The 24559-nt window shown below is 45.5% G+C and overlaps 2 protein-coding genes across 2 annotated transcripts in view; one reads left to right on the top strand and one right to left on the bottom strand.

Annotated features, from left to right (window-relative positions):
* Positions 1–990: 990 nt before the first annotated feature.
* On the top strand, positions 991–5740 carry RASL11B (RAS like family 11 member B). Its single transcript, XM_039542255.1, has 4 exons — positions 991–1322; positions 1574–1630; positions 2924–3000; positions 3922–5740. Exons 1-4 carry the CDS (start codon positions 1178–1180, stop codon positions 4387–4389), a joined length of 747 nt encoding a protein of 248 aa, XP_039398189.1. The 5' UTR covers positions 991–1177; the 3' UTR covers positions 4390–5740.
* Positions 5741–9364: 3624 nt separating this feature from the next.
* Positions 9365–24559, bottom strand: part of SCFD2 (sec1 family domain containing 2) — a 306757-nt gene continuing 291562 nt past the window's right edge. Inside the window, exons 8-9 of the mRNA XM_039542583.1 lie at positions 17406–17525; positions 9365–10598 (exon numbers count right to left, since the gene is read on the bottom strand). Of these exons, the coding sequence (XP_039398517.1) occupies positions 10506–10598; positions 17406–17525 (213 nt within the window). The 3' untranslated portion in view covers positions 9365–10505. The remainder of the gene's footprint in view (positions 10599–17405; positions 17526–24559) is intronic.

Here is a 24559-nt window from a genome sequence, read left to right as displayed (position 1 = left end):
GCCCTGCCCCCTGGCCAGGCCAGAAGCCAGGCCACAGTAAGAGCACCTTGGGCAAACGTGTATCTTGTCACCCTTGGTCCTGTGGGCATGGGGTCCTTTCATTGCCCCTGGATCCCATGGGGGGCCCCCCATTGCCTCTGGCCCCTGCAGGCTCCCCACCCCCATCACACCTGGCCCCTGTGGGTTCCTCCCCAGGGCCTCCCCCAGTGCTTAATTTGTATTGAAAGAGGTGCCAGGGCTCAGCCCCAGCAAGCTCTGGTACAAATTAAGCAGTGGCTGAGCGGCTGCACAGTGGCAGCTGCTGACTGGGTGCCTAAGTAGTCTAAAGGCAGTGCCGCCCCAGATGCAGTGGAGAAGTAAGGGTGGCATCATAGGCGCTGCTTAGCACCCACCAGTAGCTTCCTGCCCTGCCCCCCACTCCAGCTCACCTTCACCTCTGGTCTGCTGCAGACTCCTCCATTGGGCTCCAACTGGACACTAGGAAGTTTAGACTTGAAATCAGACAAAGGTTTCTAACCATTAGAGGAGTGAAGTTCTGGAACAGCCTTCCAAGGGGAATAGTGGGGGCAAAAGACATTTCTAGCTTCAAGACTAAGCTTGATAAGTTTATGGAGGGGATGGTATGATGGGATAGCCTAATTTTGGCAATTAATTTGGCAATTGATCTTTGATTATCAGCAGGTAAATATGCCCAGTGGTCTGTGATGGGATGTTAGATGGGGTGGGATCTGAGTTACTTCAGAGAATTTCTTTGGTGCCTGGCTCCCCCCCCGGCTCATGGCTAGTTCAGCAGCAGCCCCGAGTCTTCGACGCTTCTGGTTCTCTGACCCATTCGCTGCCGCCCCGGCCCGAGCCAGCAGCGCTGAGAGGAGCCGCTGGCGGCGGAGCAGCGGCGCTGCAGGGGCGGGGCGGGCGGCTCCCGGGAGCGGTGAGTGGCCGCCGGAGGAGGAAGGGCGGGGTTTGTGGGAGGGGAGAGAAAAGAGCCGGGGCAGCGCCGGTAGCTCAGAGAGCAGCGGGACCGACAGAGACGCGCCGGGCAGCTCCCAGCGCGGACACATCGGGTCCTGCCGCCCCGCTGTGCCGCCAGCAGCAACGCCCCCCACCCCGGCATCCTCCCTCCGAGCCGCTGCAGCGCCCGCGCCCCGACGCCGGCTGCTCTGCTCCCGGAGCAGCTGCGATGCGCCTTGTCCAGAACATGTGCACCATCGCCGAGTACCCCCCGGCCGGCAGCGCCAGCGGAGACGGCTGCAGCGGGGGTGCCTCCGCCCGCCCCCGCCTCATCAAGATCGCGGTGGTGGGAGCCAGCGGCGTGGGCAAAACCGGTGAGTGCTGCGCGCCTCGATCGCCGGGGCGCCGCGGGGGGTGGCGAGAGGCCAGGCGCGGGCTCTCTGCCGCCAGCGCAGCCAGAGCCCCTGGCCTCGCCTGTCCCGCCCCCTCCCGCAAAGCGGGGTGCCGCTCGCCCCCGGCGCCGCGACACTGACCCGCTCCGAGCCCTGGGCTGCGGGAGGGGGCTTGGTGCGCCCGCATCCCAGCAGGCGAGGTTGTAACCGGCTTTTGCTTGTGTTCATTGCAGCCCTGGTGGTGCGATTCCTCACAAAACGCTTCATCGGAGACTACGAGAGGAACGCAGGTAAGGGGGTGTGGGTGGCTGGGCGGCTTGAGCCTCATGCTGCGCGGTGCTACATTGATAAAGGCTAAATACCCCCTTGCACTCTCCCCCCGAGCACGTCGGGAGGTAGATGCCACTTAGACAATGTAATTTGTGCCTTAAGCAGTGAAAATCTAATACCCCTGCTCCCAATAATCACCGACCGCTGCCTGGCTGACTAACGTTCAGGGGCCGTGTGCACCAGTTTATCAGGGAAGCAAACAGTATTGTTGCACTGCACTGTGCTGAATACTGGCCAAAAGCAGACAAGGAGCATCTATTCCTGCTGCTGTGATGGGGATCAAGGCCTTACATGGAGTTTTTGATCTGAAATTTGACTTGTTAAACCCCTAAGGCACCCCACTTTAGCTTGTTGTTCAAAGTTGTGGTCCCAGCTGAGTGATGTTGGAGGGGAGGAACCCAGCTTCACTCCATGCCCCTTTCAGGGGTGCTGGAAATGGGGTTGCTGCCCCCACCCCCACCCTGGCTTGAAGTGGTTTCCATCATATACAGGGTTTACAGTTTTGGTCAATGGTTCTCAGCACCCCCACTTTTAAAAACTGTTCCAACACCACTGGACCTGTTCTCATTTTTTTTTTAAATTTAAAAATAGTTTATGATCCATGGAAGACAAACAAGCAAACAAGCTTAGCCAAACTAGATAAGTGGTACGAGTGATGGATGGAAACATATTTAAAAAAAAAAGTGTAGATCCAGGTAATAAGATTAGAAATCAGCTATACTATAGAAATAAGGCAATAAATATATCCAAGAAAGGAGTGTTTCTAATGACATCATAAACCAATCAAGACGTTGCTGCTGTTGTAGGGACACATGCCTTTATATGGTCTTGAGACGTTTAGACTCAAAATGCATCCACTCCAAAAACACTTTAAACAGAAAATATTTGCTCAAGTGCAGAACCCCTAATTGTCAAAGCAACTCAAACAAAACAAAAGTTGGTTTGTCTTTGCTGATAATTAAAATTGTCCCATTCTCTTGAAAGGTGTAATCAGCTCCAAGTCTTTTATAAAATTAAAAAACTGAAAATTTGCAAGCAAGTTAATGCAAAACTAACTCCTATGGGTTCTGATAACAACCACAAACCACTACAACCTTCCCTCTGTCATTATGTTAAAGTTACCAGTCTCTTACTGCAGTTGCTTACAGTTGAGTGGTTAGTGATTAAAACGCTTCTATTGTCCTGTGCTCTTAAGTGCTGCCGTTCATATAGCTGTGAGCGTATTTGTAACAGAATGTTGTTGTTGTTGTTAGGTAACCTTTATAGCAGACAGATCCAGATAGATGGAGAGATGCTTGCTATTCAAGTGCAAGATACACCAGGAATTCAGGTGAGCTACACATCCATACATCTCCTAAAATAAGCTTTAATCTTTATATCTTTTGCCAGATGAGCTGTTCAACCACTTATCAATCATTCTAGAAAATGGTTCACTATCCATTTTAGTATCAAGTGTTTTGAATGGCAGAACTGGCAACCTTGTTTATAAACAGTGAAAGCTCGATGTCCTGTATGTATATAGTGCATTGACAGTAAAAGTAAACAACCCACTATTTCAGTTAATCTTTTGTACTCTTGGAGAGACAAGCAGTCTTGTGTGGGAAGGCTGATTTATCCAATACGGATTTACATTCTAATGTGTTAGGAACATTTTATTTTTGTGCCAACAAGAAATGCATTGGAAAAAACTTGGAAGGAAAAATGTCATTACTACAGCCTGATAAACTCTAAAGTTTCACAAAAGTGCACAATAGAAACTAAAAACCATAGTATTGTGGCTGCATTCATTAAGAGTTGTTATGACTTAATCTTGTATTATGGAAAGTTTGAGTGTGTAGACAAGAGTAATGCTGGATTTTGCCTTTTTGCACTGGGCAACTCTCCAGGTTTAAATGCTTCCAGCTCATATCTTTGCTTCCCTAGACTTACTGTCTAGCCAGTTAATTTCCCATTCTATGGAACTACAAAGCTTTTCTCTGCTTGCAGAACTATTCAGGTCAATTTTCCACTGGAGTGTGGCAAACTCCAGTGTTATTTTTTCCAGATTTCTGCAGCTGGATCAACATACTTTATAAAGGTGCGCGTGCATGCGCGCACACACACAGAAAAATTATAGCTTAATTTACAATACAAAATACAAGTCTATCAAAATATAAAATGCATTTAGAATTACAGGCTTTAAATGAAAGTCAGGTTACTTTAATTTTTTTCTGTCATAACCATTTAATTTAAAACAATTCTTCTTTCTCAGATCCATGAACACAGTCTGGACTGTAATGAACAGTTGAACAGATGCATTCGATGGGCAGATGCTGTTGTGATTGTTTTCTCCATCACAGATTATAAGAGCTATGAACTACTTAGTCAACTTCATCAGCAAGTTCGACAGTTACACCCAGGAAACAGAGTCCCTGTTGTCCTTGTAGCAAACAAAGCTGATCTCCTACATATTAAAGAGGTGGAGCCACAGAATGGACTTCAGTTGGCCAACATGCTAGGTTGTACTTTTTATGAAGTGTCTGTCAGTGAGAACTACAATGATGTCTTCAATGCCTTCCATGTCCTGTGTAAAGAAGTTAGTAAACAACAAATAACTAGCACCCCTGAGAAGAGAAGAACCTCTCTTATCCCAAGGCCAAAGTCGCCAAACATGCAGGATCTGAAGAGAAGGTTTAAGCAAGCTTTGTCTGCTAAAGTTAGGACTGTCACTTCTGTCTGAAAGCAAAGCTAAGTGGGGGGTTTTATCTTCTCAACCTGTTGTCATAAAGTTCCAACTTTGGAATGTTAAACACTGGCACTATGGAGTCCAAGGCCGTGTGAAAGAAGGATGGATCAGAGGTTCTTTTGAACTGCTGTAGAAATAAACCATTGCTTAAAGGAGAAACAAGCGTGAGGCTTGAATAAACTCCTTAAGTGATTCTAGCAAGTGAACAGTAGAACATCTATCTTCATTTTAAAACCAAACGTTTAGTAATTGAAAAGAAAACAACCCACAAAACTTTAGTCTTGCTTTCCTACGATGGGACACAGTTGGCTTGATGTACAACCACATCACTTAACAAAGTTTGGTGACCAAAAAAAAAAAAAATACCCAGAACTGCAGCTTACTTATTGGAAATAACCATTTGAGTCTTACAGTTGTATGCTTGTTTTTGGTATTGGATGAAGGACAGCATGTATGTATTTTTATTGCTCAGCAGAGCTTGATTTTTACCCATGTATTCTGAAGCACAAATGAGCTTGTTTTGAAAAGTCAGTGTAAAATGAGTGGCTGTGACTGGGTTTTCATGATTGTAAAAACAATGCTACGCTATTTTGACTTGCTACATTATTACTGAGGGTTTGACCAGAATTTTTGTACACAGAAATATTGTGCACAGGGTCTAAGTGTATTTTATCATTACAAATAACTTGTTTGTTTTTTTTACCATCTGAAAAATATTGTCAAGATTAATTTTAAAATGTTGCATCTGAAAAGCAGCAGTAGTGTAAGTCCCGAGTTGGAATGATGATCTTTGGTAACTGCTTAGTGCAAAACCTTTTCCATTTCCCCCCAGCCCCATTGTGTGTAGTAAGCACGGAAGGAACTCACTTTGTCAATTCAGTATTGCATGATATACACTGTTGACTCTAGGCAGTGAAGCTGGCAGGGGCAGCTCTAGGTCCCAGCACGCCAAGCGCAACCAAGTGGCATGCCTGCAGGAGGGCCACTGGAGCCGCGGGACCGGCGAGCGGCAGAGCGCCCCCCCGCAGCATGACACCGAGCTTGGGGCGGCGAAATGTCTAGAGCCGCCCATGGAAGCTGGTTGAATTTTTCTTAGCTAAGCCCTTTCTCTCCGAGTTCAGTGGGATATTCATCTTTAACCACACCTAGCAGACTTAAGCATTTTTACATTGAGCCAATGGAGTTTGAGAATATAGGCTAAAGGCCTTATACAAATGCACTTTAAAAAGCCACTTGTGCTTTTGCTTAAACTGTAACTTATTTATTTTGTGTATGATAACTCCTTATGTGGAGCAGACTTTTCACTCCTGCAGTCTGTTTCAGCATTAAATTTTTTTGAACTACACATTTTCTCATGTAGTGTTTTTTGTTTTAAACAGAACTGGAAACAGCCTGTGAACCTTGGGGACAAAGCATTGCTTTACAAGTATCTATTTTAGTCAGAATTTCCTGTATGGTATATCCTAACCACTCTTTACAAAATCAATAGGCAGAAATATGAATTAAATCCTCCTCCTTTGCATATTTTTATGTATTCAGGTCTTACAGGCACAAGCACCTTAAGTATTGTGGAAAGTACTCAGAACCTTTTATGTACCATATATTGTCCTTTGATGCAATTATGCAGAAAACAAGGCCTTTCAAACTAGGGTTCAGGATCCATCCCTCCCTCTTCTGGCATAAAAATCCAAATAATGGGGCTGTGGGGGTGAGGCTTGATGGTACTTAGATATGAACTTATTCATAAGCTAAACACCAGCCTCTACCATTTGCAACTCTTCTGTTAGAAACTGGCAGTATTAGCACAACCTACACTACAATTTTGCTTAGCGATAAGTACGATGCCTTGAAGAATGAAAGTGAGCTTGATCAGTGTATTAGGGAGTTAAAGTAAATTGGCACAAACTTCTGACTTCATTCCATTCACAGAGAGAACTAGACAGCTGAGACATACCGCTTGGAACAAATGGCACCTAGGCCCCAACTTTATCGCACAATAATAATAATCATGGGGAAACACAGACTCATTCTTGAGAAAAGAGGTGGCTGATCTAACCACAGACCACCCCGCAGACCCAGCCAGCTGGCTTAGACAATAAGCCAACAACCATTCTGCCTTCTTAAAAAGGACAAGTTTTCCTAGGCCAACCCCTAAGAGCTTCTAGCACTGGGTTTCATTGTCCTGAAATATCAAAATTCTCTTCTCTATCACCCACGTAGGAGACAGTGACCATTTCCCCCAAGTTAATTTCCAATTGCTTACAAAAATGTCACCTGCAAGACTAGCCTGCCCCAAGATCCTACTCGTCTTTGCGAGGTGGTCACCTGGATAAAGTGTTTCCTTCTGGTTGGCAGATTGGCTGCAGGCAAAGTGCTGTAATCAAAAGCCAACCCCTGGGAGTCATGCTCCCAACTCTGCTCCTGACCTAGGGCATCCCCACCTAATGCCAAGCTTAGCTAGAATGTCTTCCACTCATCACTTGCAATAGGGCAGTTGCTTCACCACCACACCTGCTGCAGTAATGTGCAATTATACCAGCCTGACCAGAAGGATCATAGACTGTAACTTAATCTAGTCTCATTTGAGCTTTAATGCAGATGTGTCAACTAACTCATTGTCACCCAAGTGACTAATGTCCACGTCAGACTGGCCAAAGTGTCAGGGCAGGTGACAGAGGGTTGCAAGCATCCCACCTTCCCCCTGGCGCAGGTTCCTGGCATGGTGCTGGTATGGCAAAATGGGGGGTCGGGGGTGGGGGTTGGAAAAGGATGAGGGCTGCAGGAGAATACGATGCATTACGAACCAGTTGTGTAACCAGACCACTGCTTTCTTATTTTCAAAGACCCTCTCCCCTCCACCAATTTCACTATAACTACTAAGATAGGGAAGCCTTCCAAAATCTGGTATAATATCCTTTGACGTCCCCACTTCTTTGGCCAGCATCCTACACCTCCAAACGCAAAATTCAATCCTCTACTGCAGTGGAGAATGGCTGTGTCCCGTACAGTGTAGATGAGGTTTGCCTGATGAAGCAGCGGCATCTGCTAAGCTATTCCTGCTTGTAGATGACTGGAGGGAACTCGAAGGCCCTTGAATCCTGTTGTGTATGTGTGGCTGGAGGAAGACAAGAAGGAGTCCACCAAGGGATAAGCAACAGACACCTCGATACTTGCTTGGCCTCTACAGAAAATTTGGGTGCTAGCCATGACCTCACTTTGGGACAGCAAGCATCCTCCGGTCAGTTCACAGCATGCAATGCCCATGCTGACCCCCCACGTAGGGGCCAGTTCCCTGCCTTAGCTCTCTATCTCACCCTCCCTCAAAACTTCTGCTGCTGATACAACCAAAAACCACACTCACCCTGCCCCACCTCCTCCCCCAAACTAGGGGACACAGCCCCCACCCTCCTTTCCAAAACACATCCCCAAAAGCCCAAGGTCTGCCTTGTTGTCCTTGAACAGTAGCCAATCTTTGTCTCCTTTCAGCCCCTGACTGCTTAACTGCTCTCACTGTTGCTGAAGTACAATACTCTAGCCTGCTATTGCATTCCACCATGGCAAACTGGCTATGAAGGTTCCCCCAAGGTGGGCATAGAAGATTAGGCATCTGCCCTATACAGGGATCTGTGGAATCACAAGAGCTGTGGGAACCTCCAACACCAAAGTCTATTTAGTCCCCAATCCTCACTGGTTTGCCCTGCCCAATAACTCATGCAGCATGTCCTCAGATTACCAAGTCAGGGCTCCGAGAGTGTTCAGCTAAGGGGGTGGGGAGAGGAAGGGGACAGAAACTGTCACAGCTGCAACAGCTTCTTAGGACTGGTGACCACTTCCCTGTGCCAGGAGCTCCTGCCTAGAATCCCTTGCAGCAGCTGAAAGACAGGGGGAAGGGCCATATGACGTGGAGGAATTGACAGCCACACAGCAGAATTAACACATGATCAAGTGCCCCTTTCTGGTTATGCTGCCTGTGTGTGTGTATGGGGTAGGGTGGGGTGGGGGAAGAGCAACAGACTGTATCTAATAAATGAGGGGTTGGTGTGTATGAAAAAGCCAGGCAGATGAGCAGATTCTGTAATCTTTGCTTCATTGTTAAGTAATTTCCAAAACATCTACATTCTGATAATGTAAACTAGGGGTAGGCAATGTATGGCACTTGTGCCAAAGGCGGCGAGCGAGCTGATTTTCAGTGGCACTCACACTGCCCGGGTCCTGGCCACCGGTCCAGGGGGGCTCTGCATTTTAATTTAATTTTAAATGAAGCTTCTTAAACATTTTAAAAACCTTATTTACTTTACATACAACAATAGTTTAGTTATATATTATAGACTTATAGAAAGAGACCTTCTAAAAACGTTAAAATGTATTACTGGTACGTGAAACCTTAAATCAGAGTGAATAAATGAAGACTCGGCACAGCACTTCTGAAAGGTTGCCAACCCTTGATGTAAACAGTGCAGATGAAGAAGAAGAAATGTAACCACAGAGACAGGCTGTTTGCTGTCATTTCTCTAACTTGCTCAGTCAAAAAGACTTCATAAGCTTTTAGCATTACATGTGGTTTGATATGTTACTTTCCCATCAAGTACAGTGGAACGTAACGTTCTATATTCATCGTCTAAATCTGTTTTCATAAAGGCAACTTTGTCCATGTTTCAGTCTAACCTTTATAATCAGGCTTTTGTTCCCTTCTGGCCACCGAAGTGCACCATTAAAACAAAATGAAGAGTTTTCAGAAAAAAGGTTACATTTAACAGAACTTAAACGAGATAGTGAGCAAACGTTACAGAACTAGTTTCTATTTAACCTAGTCTCTGCGCATAATAAAGAATGCTAAAATAGAGGAACTTCGCTGTATATAGAATGACGGCCTAAAAATGTGCCCCTAAAATGTAACTGTAAATGATCTCCCAGCATAGAATGTAGTCTTAGCATCCCTGGGATGAACAAACTGAGACAATACGCTACATCTTTGTGGCACCATTATTTTATGCTGCATTTTTATTAACCTCAGTGCAGAAAACAGTTGGAATCCTCAACCACTTACGTTTTTTTCCTCCAAAAATTAAAGCAAAATTAAAAAAAGAAAAGTTACATAATTCAGACAGCTTGTCTTGTTAAAGGCTGTTGCCTAATCATAAATTAAAATCAAAAGCTCTTCCTACCCTTGTTATTCAGAAATACAACTTTAAATGAGTGTTCTACTTTTGGAACCCTAATGTTTTTGCAAATGGGAATATGTTATTTATTTGATGTGCCTGAGAGAAGCATTCCTCTAGGATTAATAAAGTGAAACATCTAATCATCTCAGCCCACATGTTTTCCTGTGCAAAATCATGCAGAGGAGAATGTCAAAGAAAGTGACTTTTCTCATGAGATTATGACTAAGGCAAACAAGAGAGGAAACCAGGGACCTGTGAGAAAGCCAGTACGTGGCTCACCAGTTTGATTATGGTTGGATTCTCCATCCATGCTTCCCTCCACTTCTACCCTATCAGCAGTAAAGCCATTGGTGGACTTGTAGCTATTCTACTACTGACAACTCAGTTCACTGCTGTGCTTCATAGCCTCTCCCTGGGGTCACAGACTGCGCAGAAGAACTTAAACACTAACTAAGGCACATGTGTTTTGCAGGCGAACAAAACAGGCCACGGCTAGGTTCTGCTACTTTTACTCCCACTTTACACTACAAGGAATCCCATTTTGGGACTACTTACAGTGGAAAGTACTACTCCATGAAGGTAAGGCGGCAGAATCTAGCCCTTTGCAGCTGTCCCAGAATTACCCCCTTTCTGGGGAATTACTACAGGCAGCCATCGTTCTCTGGGAAATGCAGTGGGGAGGGCCCATGTTAGCAATATCATTCAGCAGGGAGGAGCTGAGTGTTAGCCTGACGTCACTGAACAAATGAATGATTTTTAAGTGCACCCAAAATCCATTCAAGTCCCCTTGCAGCCAGCTATCAAATCACTCAACTCAGTTTTCAATTACAACCACAATTAGTTTTTAGACAAATTCATTTTTGGAAGAATATCGGAAAGAATGACAGGCAAGAGGGTGGTATTTCCAGTGAAGGCAAATCACTTATCTTCTCCGCAGATCTGCACTCTTCAGATGCCTATGTCTGGTTGTAGATGGTCTGTTGCAAACAACAACTCAGGAATGTTAAGTGGTGTCAGAAGCGTTGAGGAGAGCACAATTACCTGAAGACAGAAATAAAAAAATGCAATTCAGGAGACTAATCTTGTCTGTAATCAGAACAAGATCTCTAAACGTGTACTGTTAATTTGCAGAACAGCAAAGGGATCATTGATCTTACACTCACTGTGAGGTGGCAATACAGCTTGTCCAATGCTACCACCTGCTCAGCTAATAATTATAGCTGAACCCACCAGTGGGAGAACAGTGATTACTATCTCACTCCTAATGCATTTGTAGTGTGACTCATTCACCCCACACAGTTCCACTACCAGGGTAGCACAGTGATTTGTTATGACTCCCATTGCGTTTACTTGTGAAAAATGAGTTGATCAACCAGCAGTTTCCCTTGCCATAGCACTGAATTTTGTCAACAAGTGACTCAAAATTGCAGCTGTTTCTTCTTTGTTTACGCTGAGGTGAAAATTACAGAAAGCATTGTCTGCCTGCTGCAGCTAGTCAATGAAATACAGTCAACTGTCAGAAACTTGCCACTTGAGACCAGAAGCCTGGTGTTCCAGCCGGCAGGATCACGGTTCAAGCACGGACACAGTTTGGATTATCTTTGTTACTCTTTTCATAAGGAGAAAATATGTCCCTAGTGAAAGGCAGCATCACCCATTACTAGAGCTGGTCAAAACAGTTCTGATAAAATCTTTTTTCCATTGAAAAATACTGTTTTGTCAAAACCAAAAGTGTTCTGCAGAAACGTCTTGGTTCTGACACAATATTGATTGGGAAGGTTTCTCAGGTCAAGGAGGGAATTTCTGGTCAGAGACAGAGGTGTGGGTAACCCAGATTGAAGCCTGTTTTCTGCCTGATTCAGAGCAGGGACTTCAACCTGAGTCCTCCCAAATCTCAGACAAACACCCGAACCACCAAGCTTTAGAGTCAGCCCCTCTCTCTCTCTCTCTGGCTCAATGAATATTTAATTCTTTACACAGATCAATGCCAACATCCAGCATTGGAACACTTCAAAAACTAATATTTTTCACAGAGCGGAATTGTTGTTTTTATCCTTTAAGCAGCAGACCATCATAGATGGATTTTTGTACACAATATATATTTATCTATGTTTTTTCTCCCCTAGATCCCTAACTCGATTTTATTAGCTACTAAATTCTCAATCCTGCAGATCTAATGGAGTGTCGGGCTTTACTACCATTAGAGCCAATGGGACTACTGAGTATAACAAGCACTACTCACAGCAGTATTTGTAAGATCAGGCCCACATATTAAGAACAGGACAAACTGGAGGAGGGTTGTACCAGACTTAAAAATGAATTTGCTTTTTCAATGTAAGATTAAGGATATCTAATTTAGAAAAATCCAAAATGAGGAGGCATAAATTATGGCAACTGTAATTTAAATGCCAACAACACTGAGTGTGCATGTACTTATTTTCTTTTAGTAATTGATCAAATTGTGCACACTCTTCATCTGAGGTAAAAATCAATACGCATGAATATGTTGTTATCTGGATATTCAAACACTGCAGGCGATTTTAAAAAAAAGGTATTAAATACCAAATACCCCAGATCTCAGTAGTACTACACTTAAGCCTCCCCTGCTCCACATTCTTTTCTTTTCTTTCATCCTCTCTTTAAATAATGAAAAGAATCTGGAGTTATACACTTTCTTTTGTGCTAACAACTTCGTGTGCTTTCCCACACAAACTACAGCAAAATGACACTGATTATCTCTTCTATTTCCCATTGCTTAAGACCACCTCTGTAATTTGCTGGTGCCAAAGGCTGCACTTTCCTATTTATGTTGTGGAGGAATCAGAGTACAGTACAGTCTGTGCACTCCTCTTCCTATGTACTCAGCTTAATTCTAAGAAATATGAGGTGACATATTACTAATGTTTTTTGACTATGAATCTACAGGCCAAACCACCACTACTCACAGATAAAAGCAATTTCATCTTCATAGTATTATCACTAAACTAGCAGGGTAGATGTGCAATTGATAAAATGAGTCCACACAAACAAATGAGAGTGATGATTGTAACTTATTCTGACGTTAAGACACAATCTTGCTGTCTCCTATCCATGCACATGGTTATCAATAGTGGTTTCAGATGTGGATGAAGGAGAGCATATGGCCCTCTGTTTCTATGGAAAGCAGATGATCCAATCTTTTGTACAATTGCCCATAAAATAAATGTCCAAGAAAGTCTCTTTAGGAGGATAAATTTCCTTTGTAGATCCTCACCCATCTTAACATTTGTGCCCTTGTCTGTGACACTTCAATTGAGGGCTACATTTTGCCATGACAGCCACTATAGAGTGGCCAAAGGGTCACTCCATGATCCACTACACTGTAGCACCAGGGTAGACAAAGAGAAGGTTTGTGTGAAAAATGAAGGAATTGTGAAACAGAAACTAAATTGGGAAATTAATCATCCCACAATGCAAACATCCCATGAGACGGTAGCTGGTAATCTTGGATATCACCAGATATCTGGCTCACAAGGAGGCACAGGAGGCTGAATGCACATGCTGTGAAGTTTCAGACTACACGGCTCAGGCAATATGATGCAAGCAGCAATACTAATGACAATGCAGTACAACATTGGGTGTAATCCCCTGGGCAAAACTTCCTTTGACTTCAGTGGGGCCAGGATTTCACCCAATATTTCAGAGCAGCTAAAGAACACAAACATAATCATGGTTGCCGGGGTGATAATTGCACTTCATAAATAACCATGCAGTTTTATAGCATTTAATGTAAGGCATGTTTGAGACCTCACAGAAATAATCTGGGCCAGCAGAAGTAAATCATTGAAACTGAATCTGTATAAACTGGGCATGTCTTTATATTTCTGTTCTCATCTGTGTCGTTGCATCAGCATATAGTGGGAATATAGTAAACAAGGTGCAGGACACATGGATTGTCACATGTCACCATGCTCTGCTGTAGAGCAGATCTCTGGAGTCTGTGTGCATGTGAACATGAACCAATATTGGTACGTGTTAAACATTTGTGGGTAGTGATGTGACACAGGGAAGGGATTAAAACATCCATTTTTTCCTCTTTCCACCTCTTTAGTTTCTTTTTTTTTTTTAACATCATTCTCCTCTCTTGTTAGTTCAGTTGTTTCTGCCTCTTCCCAAGTTAGATGCCTTGGGGTACCAATTCATTACACCTATGAGGTGGTATCTGCGAGGAAGCAGTAGGCAGAACTATTCAGCTTCATCTGAAAACAAATGATGCCTGAAATACACTGTTCTCTTTTGTGTATCACAATGAGAAGAGATGAACCAAATGTTCCCTATCTACACTAAAATATATATTTGCTTATGTGGATAAAAACATATGTTTCCAATCTCCAGACTTAATTCTCATTTGCCTAAACTCCAAACAACTGCTGGAGCAATTGGTGGGGAAATCGATCTGCTGACAGGGTTGTCTGTTGTTGTTTTATAAATCTCTTTACTTTCACATCCACAGTGCAACTCTAGTTTAAAAGAAGTGCCAATAATTGGTGCAAATGTCAGTGTTTTGTTTAAGTGCAATGGAACAGGGAGGCCAATGTTTTCATCTTGCCCTGATGTCTGAAACTGATCGCCTGAACATCACAAAAACAGCTCTGTTAAACACTGGCTTGTGGTAGATGAATGCCTGGCTCTTTGAAAAGAATAATCCCAAACAGGTGGTGCATATTCACAGCTGAACTCTAGAAATTCAGGTAAATCCACTAACTCAGACACTTTTATATGTGAGACTCGAACAACCATTTCTTTTCTTCCTTTTATCCCCCCTCAGAACTCTCCCCTAAAGCCCTTTAGCCCCTAATGTAACAATTTTATACAAAGGCAAGGGGCAATAAAAGCTGCGTCAACTCTAAATTCTTTGGGAATCTGCCTCAAAGGGTGACCTGCCACCAGGGTCAACCAAAGCAAAGCAGCACCAGATTCCATGTCACCACTGTCAAACCTCAATCCCTTTTAGAAAGTTAGCCAAAAGAATTCTTGCATAGTTTTACACCATCTCCCTCATTAACTCTGTGCTTATCTTTCAAGCTATATTAAAACATTTAGAGTCTGGATTAACTTGTCCATCAGTACATCACAATTCAGTCCCTGTTCTGAATTGCAAAGAATTTGACTCACCGTGTTAAGGAGATAAGTGAGAAGCTAATTGGAGAGAAACATGTTATCAGATGAAAAAGTGCTCTTGGAAAGGGCATTTAATCTTATAAAAATATTGAGTTCTCAACTCAAAGATGCGGTTAAAGTGTGGAAAACATGCTATCAATCAGAGGCTGCTCTGCCTTGGTTGGCTCCATTTTGCTACAGACTGTTCATTAGCTAAAGCTGTATTTGCAGGAATTAAAACGAGAGTTTACATTCAGCCTTTGGAACAAGTCATGTTTAATGACACAGGCAGCTGGTTATGAAGTGTTTCTTTGCATCTCTCTTGCAGCTATAAGGATCACCTTCTGTGCCTGCTCCACCCAGGAGAAATCCAGCTGCTCCCATACACCTTCCTTCAAATTAACAATTATCAATATCTTAGACCCTGCCAGAAGTAACCCCTGCCCTCCCCACTCCACTGGAATGACAGTGAATGCAGCCAGGAGCTGCTACCAGAGAATGAATGGGGCAGGGACCAGTCAGATGGACTTTTTGTCCCCTCTCCCAGGAACCCCCACCACATGGAGCTACCTACCCCCCCTCTCAGAGGCAGACAGTGTGCCCAGGAGCAGCAGACCTTCAGATGCTTGCCAATAATAGTCCTTTCCCCTTAACTGACTGAGCCCAAAGTTATTTTGGAGGGTGGGCAGGGTCAATGAATGGCACCATAGTGCCAGGGGCATGTGGACAGAAGAGAGGGGATGGGGCAGGGGAGGAGGTTGGTTTGGAGAGACAAACCTGGAGGGAATGCAAGTACTATTTGACAGGTTGCCTGTGTGGTTGTTTATAGACTTTGTCTGTCTTGTTTATTCAGCTGTAAACTCTTTGAGATGGGCGTCTTTGCGGGATAGGATGGCAGCCAGGTTGTCAACTTGAGCATAGCACACTGAACTGCAGGTGGGAGGGGGGGACATTTTAACCTAGGAGGCTGGAGCAAACTCTTACAGAAAATGTCCAGGGATCTGAGGTCCATACAAAGCAGCTAGGATCTTGATTTTTAAGGTCTCATCCTGACTCTCACTCAGTAACAGAAAATAAATAATTTATCCAGTACAGAAGGATGAAAGGCTAAGTCAGCCCTGCAAGAATTCAACCCTGTTGGTGTAGGGAGTCTCAGTAACTCAAACCTGACCGTGAGAAGGTGGAGCTGCTTGCGGCACCCTCCTGCGGCAGGTCATGGCATGACAAGTGTGTCTGCCTCAGTTTTCCATTAGAATGCACCCAGATTAAGGCACATTGTCTCTCTCAGCAACAAACTCAAACCCCTTTATTCATATAAAGTGCCATAGTCCCTTCATCGTAAAGACAGTTGTTCTCAAAACCTCAAAGTAAAACAAGGTTACAATACAGCAGCTCTTCAAACCCTGGGTCACCCCCCAGAGAGTCATTAACCACTCTGCCCCAGTCCGTTTAGCCCGTTACAGGGCTCCCCATTCTCCAGGCCTTCTACCCAATAGTTCCTAGACCTGCTTCTCTACCACGGGTTTTCTCCTGTAGCCCAAAGCCAGGTCTCCCATGACAGAATTCTGCTCAGTGTTCCATTCAGCCAGGCATCCCTGCCCGACAGTCCTACCTCTGCTCAGGGCCTGTCCCTCCAGGACCAACCCCATGTTCTGGGATCAGCTTCCTGCAGCTTCCCAGGCTCGCTGTAAGAGGACTTCCCACAGTGTTCCATTCAGCCAGACTCTGCCTGTGAGTCCTGCCTAGGGTGACCAGATGTCCCAATTTTATAGAGACAGTCCCGATATTTGGGGCTTTTTCTCATATAGGCGCCTATTACTCCCCACACACTGTCCCAATTTTTCATACTTGCTGTCTGGGCACCCTAGTCCTGCCTCTGCTCCTGGGATCCACACTCCAGGATCAACACTCTCCTTTTGGGCTTACTTTCCTCTAACCTTCCCTTCTTCCTAGGGGCTTCTGCACAAGCTCTCCTCTAACTCATCAGGGGTTCCCCAGCTTTGGCCAGTCCTCACCAACAACCTTTTGCTCTACCTCATGGCTCTCTGTAACAGCTCGCGGCTGCTGCCGCCACCACTGCCAGGAACTCTCCTTTCCTCCTCAGGCAGCTCTCATCTGCTCTTCTCTGCCTCTCTCAGACAGCTCTGCCTCACTAGGTCTCTCTCTCATAGGGCGCAGGTACCCTCTTTTAAGCCCAGTTAGGAGGCTGTTGAGCAGTCACAGGTGCACTGGCCTTTTCTCTTTTAAAGGGCCAGCATCACCCTGTGACATTGACACGTAAGCCTCCTCTTTCCACCGCGGAGGACCCTAATCCCAGCCATTTTCTTTCTGGCTGAGGAGAATTGAACATTTTGGACAGTCATTACTGTTCCTCTTAGTGGCATCGCTGCTTGCAGTACAATTTATGTATGCAGATTCCCAAGCAAATGCTCATTCACAGAAAACTGCATGTGCAAATTCTGAGGTCCTATGGAATGATCTGGGCCTCACTGAATCTACTGCACACAACAAACTTTAAATAACTTGCATCTGAAAGCTGCTTGCCTGCAGATGTTTCACAACAGAGACCTGACACCATTATTAGCCTTATTTATATGTTATGGTACGTGTTCAATACCAGGGCAGTGTTCAGCACTATAAAAAGCATTTTCTTTGTTACTCTTAATTTTCCTGGCTCAGACAGAAATCACAGTACTTAAGGTTTCATACCTGGATACTGGGTTTGTGTGCTGATATTAGGTCCCTCACCATTCTGACCTCAGAGACTGTCACTCCACCAACCATATAGAAGATCAGGAGAGGATGATCACTCGGGTGAGGACGACTCACCTATAAAACAATAGAAAGCATTATTCACATTACTTCAGTTTATTCTGAAACACAAGTACTCTTGACTACAAAGCCGAATGGGGCAGATGATCAATAACATAATGGAATGGCTATTTATGACTGGTCAAGACAGAGTATTGAAGGATTAAGAGGAAACTCAGAAATGATTTTTTAAAATGTTGGTTTCTATGGAAGCTGGATAGAAAATTAAAGAGATGCTGGCAGGTTAAAAATCACTGGAATGCTATTCAGGTGTGGCATATTCACAGGTCCCACTGAGGTCAAAGGGAGTTGTGTGTACTCAGCAGACCTGAGAATCAGGCCAATGATTTTCAATGAATCAAATGTGTTTACATATATTACCATATACAGGAAAAGCTTTGTTATCCAGCATATTGGGGAAATGGGGGTGCTGGTTAGTCAAAAATTCCAGTTAACTAAACAGTTATACTTATCAATGGAGGGAGGGAGTATGGGTGTGGGAGGGGGCTCAGGGCTGGGACTTGGGGCACTGGAGGGGGCATGGGCTCTGGGAGGGAGTTTGGGTGCGGGAGGGGATGTGGGGCAAGGGGTTGGGACATGGGAGGGGTTTTGGGGTGCCAGGTCTGGGAGACGCTCACCTTGGGCAGCTCCCTGCAAGTGGCAACATATCCCTGCTGCTCCTAGGCAGAGGCGCAGCCAGGTGGCTCTGCAAGCTGCCTCTGCCCGCAGGCGCTGCCCCCACAGCTCCCATTGGCTGCAGTTCTAGGCCAATGGGAGCTGCAGAGCCAGTGCTCGGGGTCGGGCGGGGGCAGTGTACAGTGCCCCCGTGGTCTTTCCTCCGCCTAGAAGCAGCAAGGACATGTCACCACTTGCAGGGAGTTGCCTGACATGAGCACTGCCTGGATCAGAAATCAGATATATCAGAAATGCCATTTTATAGAGCTTTCTGGTTGGCAAACATAAGAACGGCCATACTGGATCAGACCAAAGATCCATCCAGCCCAGTATCCTGTCTTCCGACAGTGGCCAATGCCAGGTGCAAATGAACAGGTAATCATCTAGTGATTCATTTCCTGTCTCTTATTCCTAGCTTCTCACAAACAGAGGCTAGGGACACCATCCCTGCCCATCCTGGCTAATAGCCATTGATGAACCTATCTTCCATGAATTTATCTAGTTCTTTTTTGAACTCTGTTATAGTCTTGGCCTTCACAACATCCTCTGGAAAAGAGTTCCACAGGCTGACTGTGCGTTGTGTGAAGAAATACTTCCTTGCTTGTTTTAAACCTGCTGCCTATTAATTTCATTTGGTGACCCCTAGTTCTTGTGTTATGAGAAGGAGTAAGTAACACTTCCTTATTTACTTTCTCCATACCAGACATGATTTTATAGACCTTTATCATATCCCCCCTTAGTCTCCTCTTTTCCAAGCTGAAAAGTCCCAGTTTTAGTAATCTCTCCTCCTACAGAAGCCATTCCATACCTCTAATAATTTCTGTTGCCCTTTTCTGAACCTTTTCCAATAACCAATATAAAATGCAGGATAACACAGCTTTTACTGTTTTGTGAAATCTGAATTACAAACATCTAATGTGCTTTGTAGACTAATTACTCTTTGCAATTCATCCAACTAAATAGATTAGTCAGGTCTACTTTAATTTAAAACCAGTCTCCTGACAGTTTCATGTTGGTGCTCTCCTGCAGTAGAACAATGCTGCAATGTTTGGGTTGCAACCTCTGTATGGGATGTTTAAGACCAAACAAAATACTGTTTTCATTTAAAAAAATAAATAAATAAAACAATGCAAATATTGTCATTTTCATTTAACAAGCTCAATTAACTTGCTTATTTTGCTGTTTTCTAGAGTTATGTTTTGATAGGACAGTTCCATTGATATCGTCCTGGGTCAGACTCAGCAGATCCTTTGGACACGATGCCAGTGGAACCATCACAATCCTTCTTGTTATAACACCATGTCCCTACGCATGTGGCTCAAAACATTTGGCTCTGAGGACTGAGAACAGCTTAATTTGTTCTTTTCTTTATTGATTTTGCCAGCATTCATTCTATAAAATGAAAGTAGCAATCTATGTTTGGGTGGAGCATGGTTCAATTTCCTTTTACCACCCACGGCATCTCTCTTTGATCCTGGTGGCTCCAGCTCCCCGGAGTACAGCTCCTCCTCTGTTCTTTATTGTGCCTGTCCTATATTTAGTCCTTGGGCAGTTTTTTGGCCAGCAGTCCAGTTCATGATTTCCCTTCTGGAGCTGACTGGCAGTCTTCAGAAGAGAAGGTTCCCTCTGTGGCTTTTCCCTTTGAAACCAGCAGGAGGTTTCCAAGCTCTCCAAGCAAACTGCCTTTGATAAAGCAGTGGTATCGATCAAGTGCTGCTCACAGGTGCAGAGCTCTGAGGACTCTTCAGGAGTTTGAAATTAGGGCAGATAATTTACATACAGCCAGTGCCTGAACACTATGTGTATGTATATTGTTTGCTCTCCTAGCCTTCCCTCATTCATCTTTATTCTGCTGGCAGCAGGGACAAGTATGGTTATCACATAGTCATGCATACCCCTCATTCAAGAACTGCATGCAGCTCCTTTCCAATGAAATCCACAAACCACCATTAGCTCAATATAACTCATTTTTAACCTGTACACAGGCTTCCCCAATTTCCCAACGCTGTACAATGGCTGCATAAAATGTATTGTTAGCTTAATTAAAATACCAAATGCATTCTTATTACAAATACTGTGGGGAGTTCAAGTAAGGTCTAAAATAGTCCAGTAAAAAGTAGGCCAGATAGGATTATAAAATAGCTTAGGTGCTGGAATATTACAGGGAGTTTACAGCGAACTGCATGGGCAACTGCCACAAGGCTGAAGAACAAACTGTTCACAAAGATGGTAAACATGAATGTTGGCCAAAGCGCTTGTGCTAGGGTACTCCTATGCAGTGCAAGAACTATTAGCTTTAAGATGTCAGCCCAAAGGCTAACTGTGAACAAACTTTACATGGCTGCTTCCCACTTCCTAGGGTTATTTTAGTTGCCAAACAGAACAAAGGTGGGTGATCAAAGAGTTAGATTTGAAGAATTTAAACTTTAGATATTCACCTCAGAATGTCCTCCGTAAGAACTTTATCAAGTGACTAAAAAACTCATTGTAAACATATACTTATAAATCTGGAAACTTATTATAAGGTTACCTAACGTAACCTTTCATGGGTATAGAAAAGGAGAAAATATTTGACAAATCATTTCCATCAGTCAAAATAAGCCTCTATCTAAACACATGGTTCATATATAAAATGTATTATTTTTCAGAAAACTGAAATTCAAACCACAAATTCCAGAAATGCATATTAAAAAATACCAACTATTAGGCATGCAAGCTCTAAATTAAATTAAAGTTACCACGAAAAGGGTTTGGAACCTGTAATTTTATTATGCTATGCACAAGTGTTTCGGAGGAGGACAATACTTTGGTACAAAATATTTGGCTTGTTAAGAATGTGGGTTTCTGCCAACATATTTCCATTTGATAATACAACCACCCAAGGCTCTCTCTTTTGAAGAGGCTAGCTCCATGTGGCTAAACACAACTCAACTCTGTGTTACAAAAGAAGAATAAAAATGAACTGTAACAAAAAGCAACACACATTCTGTCATGATTCTACAAACTATGCCTAGTTAAAATCGGAGTTTTTTTTCCTTTCCCAAAATAGCACACACTTTTCACCAGTTTGTTTCACAAGGTTTTCAAGTCCTCAAAATCTCATTTTTAATATGAATTGTTAATGATCTCAAAATGTTTTGCAAATCACCTATAGAAATTCACTTCAAAACATCTTGATTTTGAAATTTTGCCCCAGTCTAAAAATCATTAGAAATTACCATGGCAACCATCTTTAGTAATTTAGATTGGTAGAGAGAAGACAGGAGAAGACAAGGTAATGCACAGAAAGTCTTTTCTCAGAGGCACATGCAGCGATGCATACTTGGTGAGATGGTGACAGAAGTGGCCAGGGACACATGCACTTTGGCTCCACCTCCAGAAGTAGCGTAGGAATACATACCAGGCCCAGGTCTTGCAAATACCATGGACAAGTTGTATAACTTTACACCACAAGTTTGGGCAGATAAAGGTATGAGAAGCAAGACTGACACTGCAAGCATGATGGTTATGGTTGCTGGCATTATTGATATAGCCTCCGCCCCTCTCCTGGAGCCTCGGCGCATAGAGCGCCGAGTCTCCGTCCGAGCGCCTGAGCCCCGCCCCGATCCGAGCCGTGTGGGGAGGGGGCAGGGCTGGGAGCTCTGGGCTGAGCGCTGCGCTCGGCGTGGAGCTCACAGCCCCGCCCCCTCACCACGCGGCTCTGAGCGGGACGAAGCTCAGGCCTCGCCGGAGACGCGCTCGGGTAAGGGGGGGGGAAGCGGGAGCCGCCGGGGCCGGGGGAAGGGAAGCGGGAGCCGCCGGGCGGGCCGGGGTGGGGAGGAAGCGGGAGCCGCTGGGACCGGGCCGGGGGAAGGGAAGCGGGACCCGACGGGGCGGGCCGGGCCGGGAGGGGAGAAGGAGCGAGACCCGCCGGGGCCGGGCCGGGCCGGGGGTGGGGAATGGAAGCGAGACCCGCCCGGGGCGGGCCGGGGAAGGAAGCGAGACCCGCCGGGCCGGGCCGGGAGGAAGCGAGACCCGCCGGGGCCGGGGTGGGAAGCAGGACCGGCCAGGGTGGGGAAAAGAGGGACCCGCCGCCGCCGGCGCAGCCGGTCTTGGCGGCGGGGCCTTCCGTTCGGGACCCGCGCCTAACTGCCCCAAAGACCTGCGGCGGGACCCCCGCCGCGGGTCTTGAGGGCACTTTGGCGGCGGGTCCCGAACGAAGGGGCCCCGCCGCCGAGACTCTGGGCCCGGAATCCTCTGGGCGGCCCTGGAGCTCCCCCAGTGACTTCCTGTCCCCGCCCTCCTCCCTCACCCCGCCCTCCTCCCGAGTTATTTTCTGTGCCTAAGCTCCCGCGCTGCTCCCCAATGTTTGGGGCCGGGTCTCTCCTGGCCCCACCTGCCACCCCACGCACCTCCCCAGTGTCTCCCGGCCCCCACTTGCTGCCCCCTCACCGCCCGGGAGCCTGCCCGGGAGCTCACGCTGACTCCACTCCTCTGCTATGCCAGCTTCCGGCATCACCTGCTGCCGCAGGGTCCTAGAGCCCCCCTTCACTAGGGCCAGGGCAGGCTGCCCTTCCCCTGCCCTAGTCCTGAGACAGAGACAGGGCAGGGGCGGGGCCTCATGGAAGGGGTGGATTGGGGGTGGGGCCAGGGGCAGCAAGGGGGCGTGTCAGTGATGCGGCCCTCGGGCCAATGCACTAGTCCTCATGCGGCCCTCGGGGTCATTTGAGTTTGAGACCCCTGGTCTATAAGGTGCCACAGGATTCTTTGCTGCTTTTACAGATCCAGACTAACACGGCTACCCCTCTGTTACTATCTGAACCTAGCTGGTCATGAGGACCTTTGTCCCTACAATTGCCAGTCCTGGTATTTTCTCCTAGGGACTTTAGTGGTTGGAGTGCTTTCCCTTTGGTGTATTTTGGGGATCATCAGGAAGAGTCAATGCCCCTCAACAACACTTTATGGACCACATTAAATGGGGAGGCAAAGCACATTCCCAACTGCAGCAGGAAGTGGCTCAGTTGACAGGTTTGTTTTTACTAATTTAGAGGTCACAAAAATGCAGCAATTTCCTCTGAGAAAAATCAGTCAAAATGACTCTTCTAGCCCAGGAGGGTCAGAGCTCAGACAACCAGGAAACTAGACCTAATATATCACTTCTGTGACCAATCACAACCAACCAACCCAGATCAAAATTGGAAAAAGTAAAATGGAAATGTGTCATAATCACTTTAAAATTAAAAAAAAAGTTTGCATTGAATTTTGTCAGAACATCCATCTAACAGATGATTTTCCATGAAATGAATTTTAATTATAAACATTTTACCCAGCTCTTTGTATAAGCATTTCTAATAATTTGTTTTTTTCTCCTTCACTGGGCTATACGATATTCGTCATCAGATACTCAACCAATGTGAATCAGTGCAGCTCCATTGACTTCAATGAACTTCAGATGAGGATCTGGCCCAATGCCTTGGCTTGCACTGATAGTTATGCATCAGCTAGCATGGTGGAAGAGTTAATTTGGGATCTGGATATCTGAATAGCTGAGGCCTGGTCTACACTAGGAGTTTATATTGAATTTAGCAGCGTTAATTCGATTTAACCGTGCAACCGTCCACACCAGGAAGCTAATTAGTTCGACCTAGAGGGCTCTTTAGTTCGAATTCGGTACTCCACCCCGATGAGGGGAGTAGTGCTAAATTCGACATGGCTATGTCGAGTTAGCCTATGTGTGGACGGAAATCGACCTTAGTAGCTCCGGGAGCTATCCCACAGTGCACCACTGTGTTGACGCTCTGGACAGCAGTCCGAGCTCAGATGTTCTGATCAGCCATACAGGAAAAGCCCCGGGAAAATTTGAATTCCTTTTCCTGTCTGGCCATTTTGAATCTCAGTTCCTGGTTGGACATCGGGGTGAGCTCAGCAGCACCAGCAGCGATGCAGAGCTCTCCAGCAGAGGAGTCCATGCAATCTCAGAGTAGAAAGAGGGCCCCAGCATGGACTGACCGGGAAGTCTTGGATCTGATCGCTGTGTGGGGCGATGAGTCTGTGCTTTCGGAGCTGCGCTCCAAAAAACGGAATGCAAAGACCTACGAGAAGATCTCCAAAGCCATGGCACTCAGAGGATACAGCCGGGATGCAACGCAGTGCCGCGTGAAAATCAAGGACCTGAGACAAGGCTACCAAAAAATCAAAGCGGCAAACGGACGCTCCAGAGCCCAGCCCCAGACATGCCGCTTCTACGAGGCACTGCATGCCATTCTCGGTGGGTCTGCCACCACTGCCCCACCAGTGACCGTGGACTCTGAGGATGGGATAGTGTCGACGGGCAGTTTCTCGGCGATGTTCGCAGATGGGGAAGATGAGGAAGGGTTTGTGGAGGACGAGGCAGGTGA

Source organism: Mauremys reevesii, linkage group 5 (genome assembly GCF_016161935.1).
Source record: "Mauremys reevesii isolate NIE-2019 linkage group 5, ASM1616193v1, whole genome shotgun sequence".
In the NCBI taxonomy this organism is placed as follows: Eukaryota; Metazoa; Chordata; order Testudines; family Geoemydidae; genus Mauremys; species Mauremys reevesii.
The sequence above is the reverse complement of the archived record's forward strand: the minus strand, read 5'-3'. Positions and strand labels throughout refer to the sequence as shown.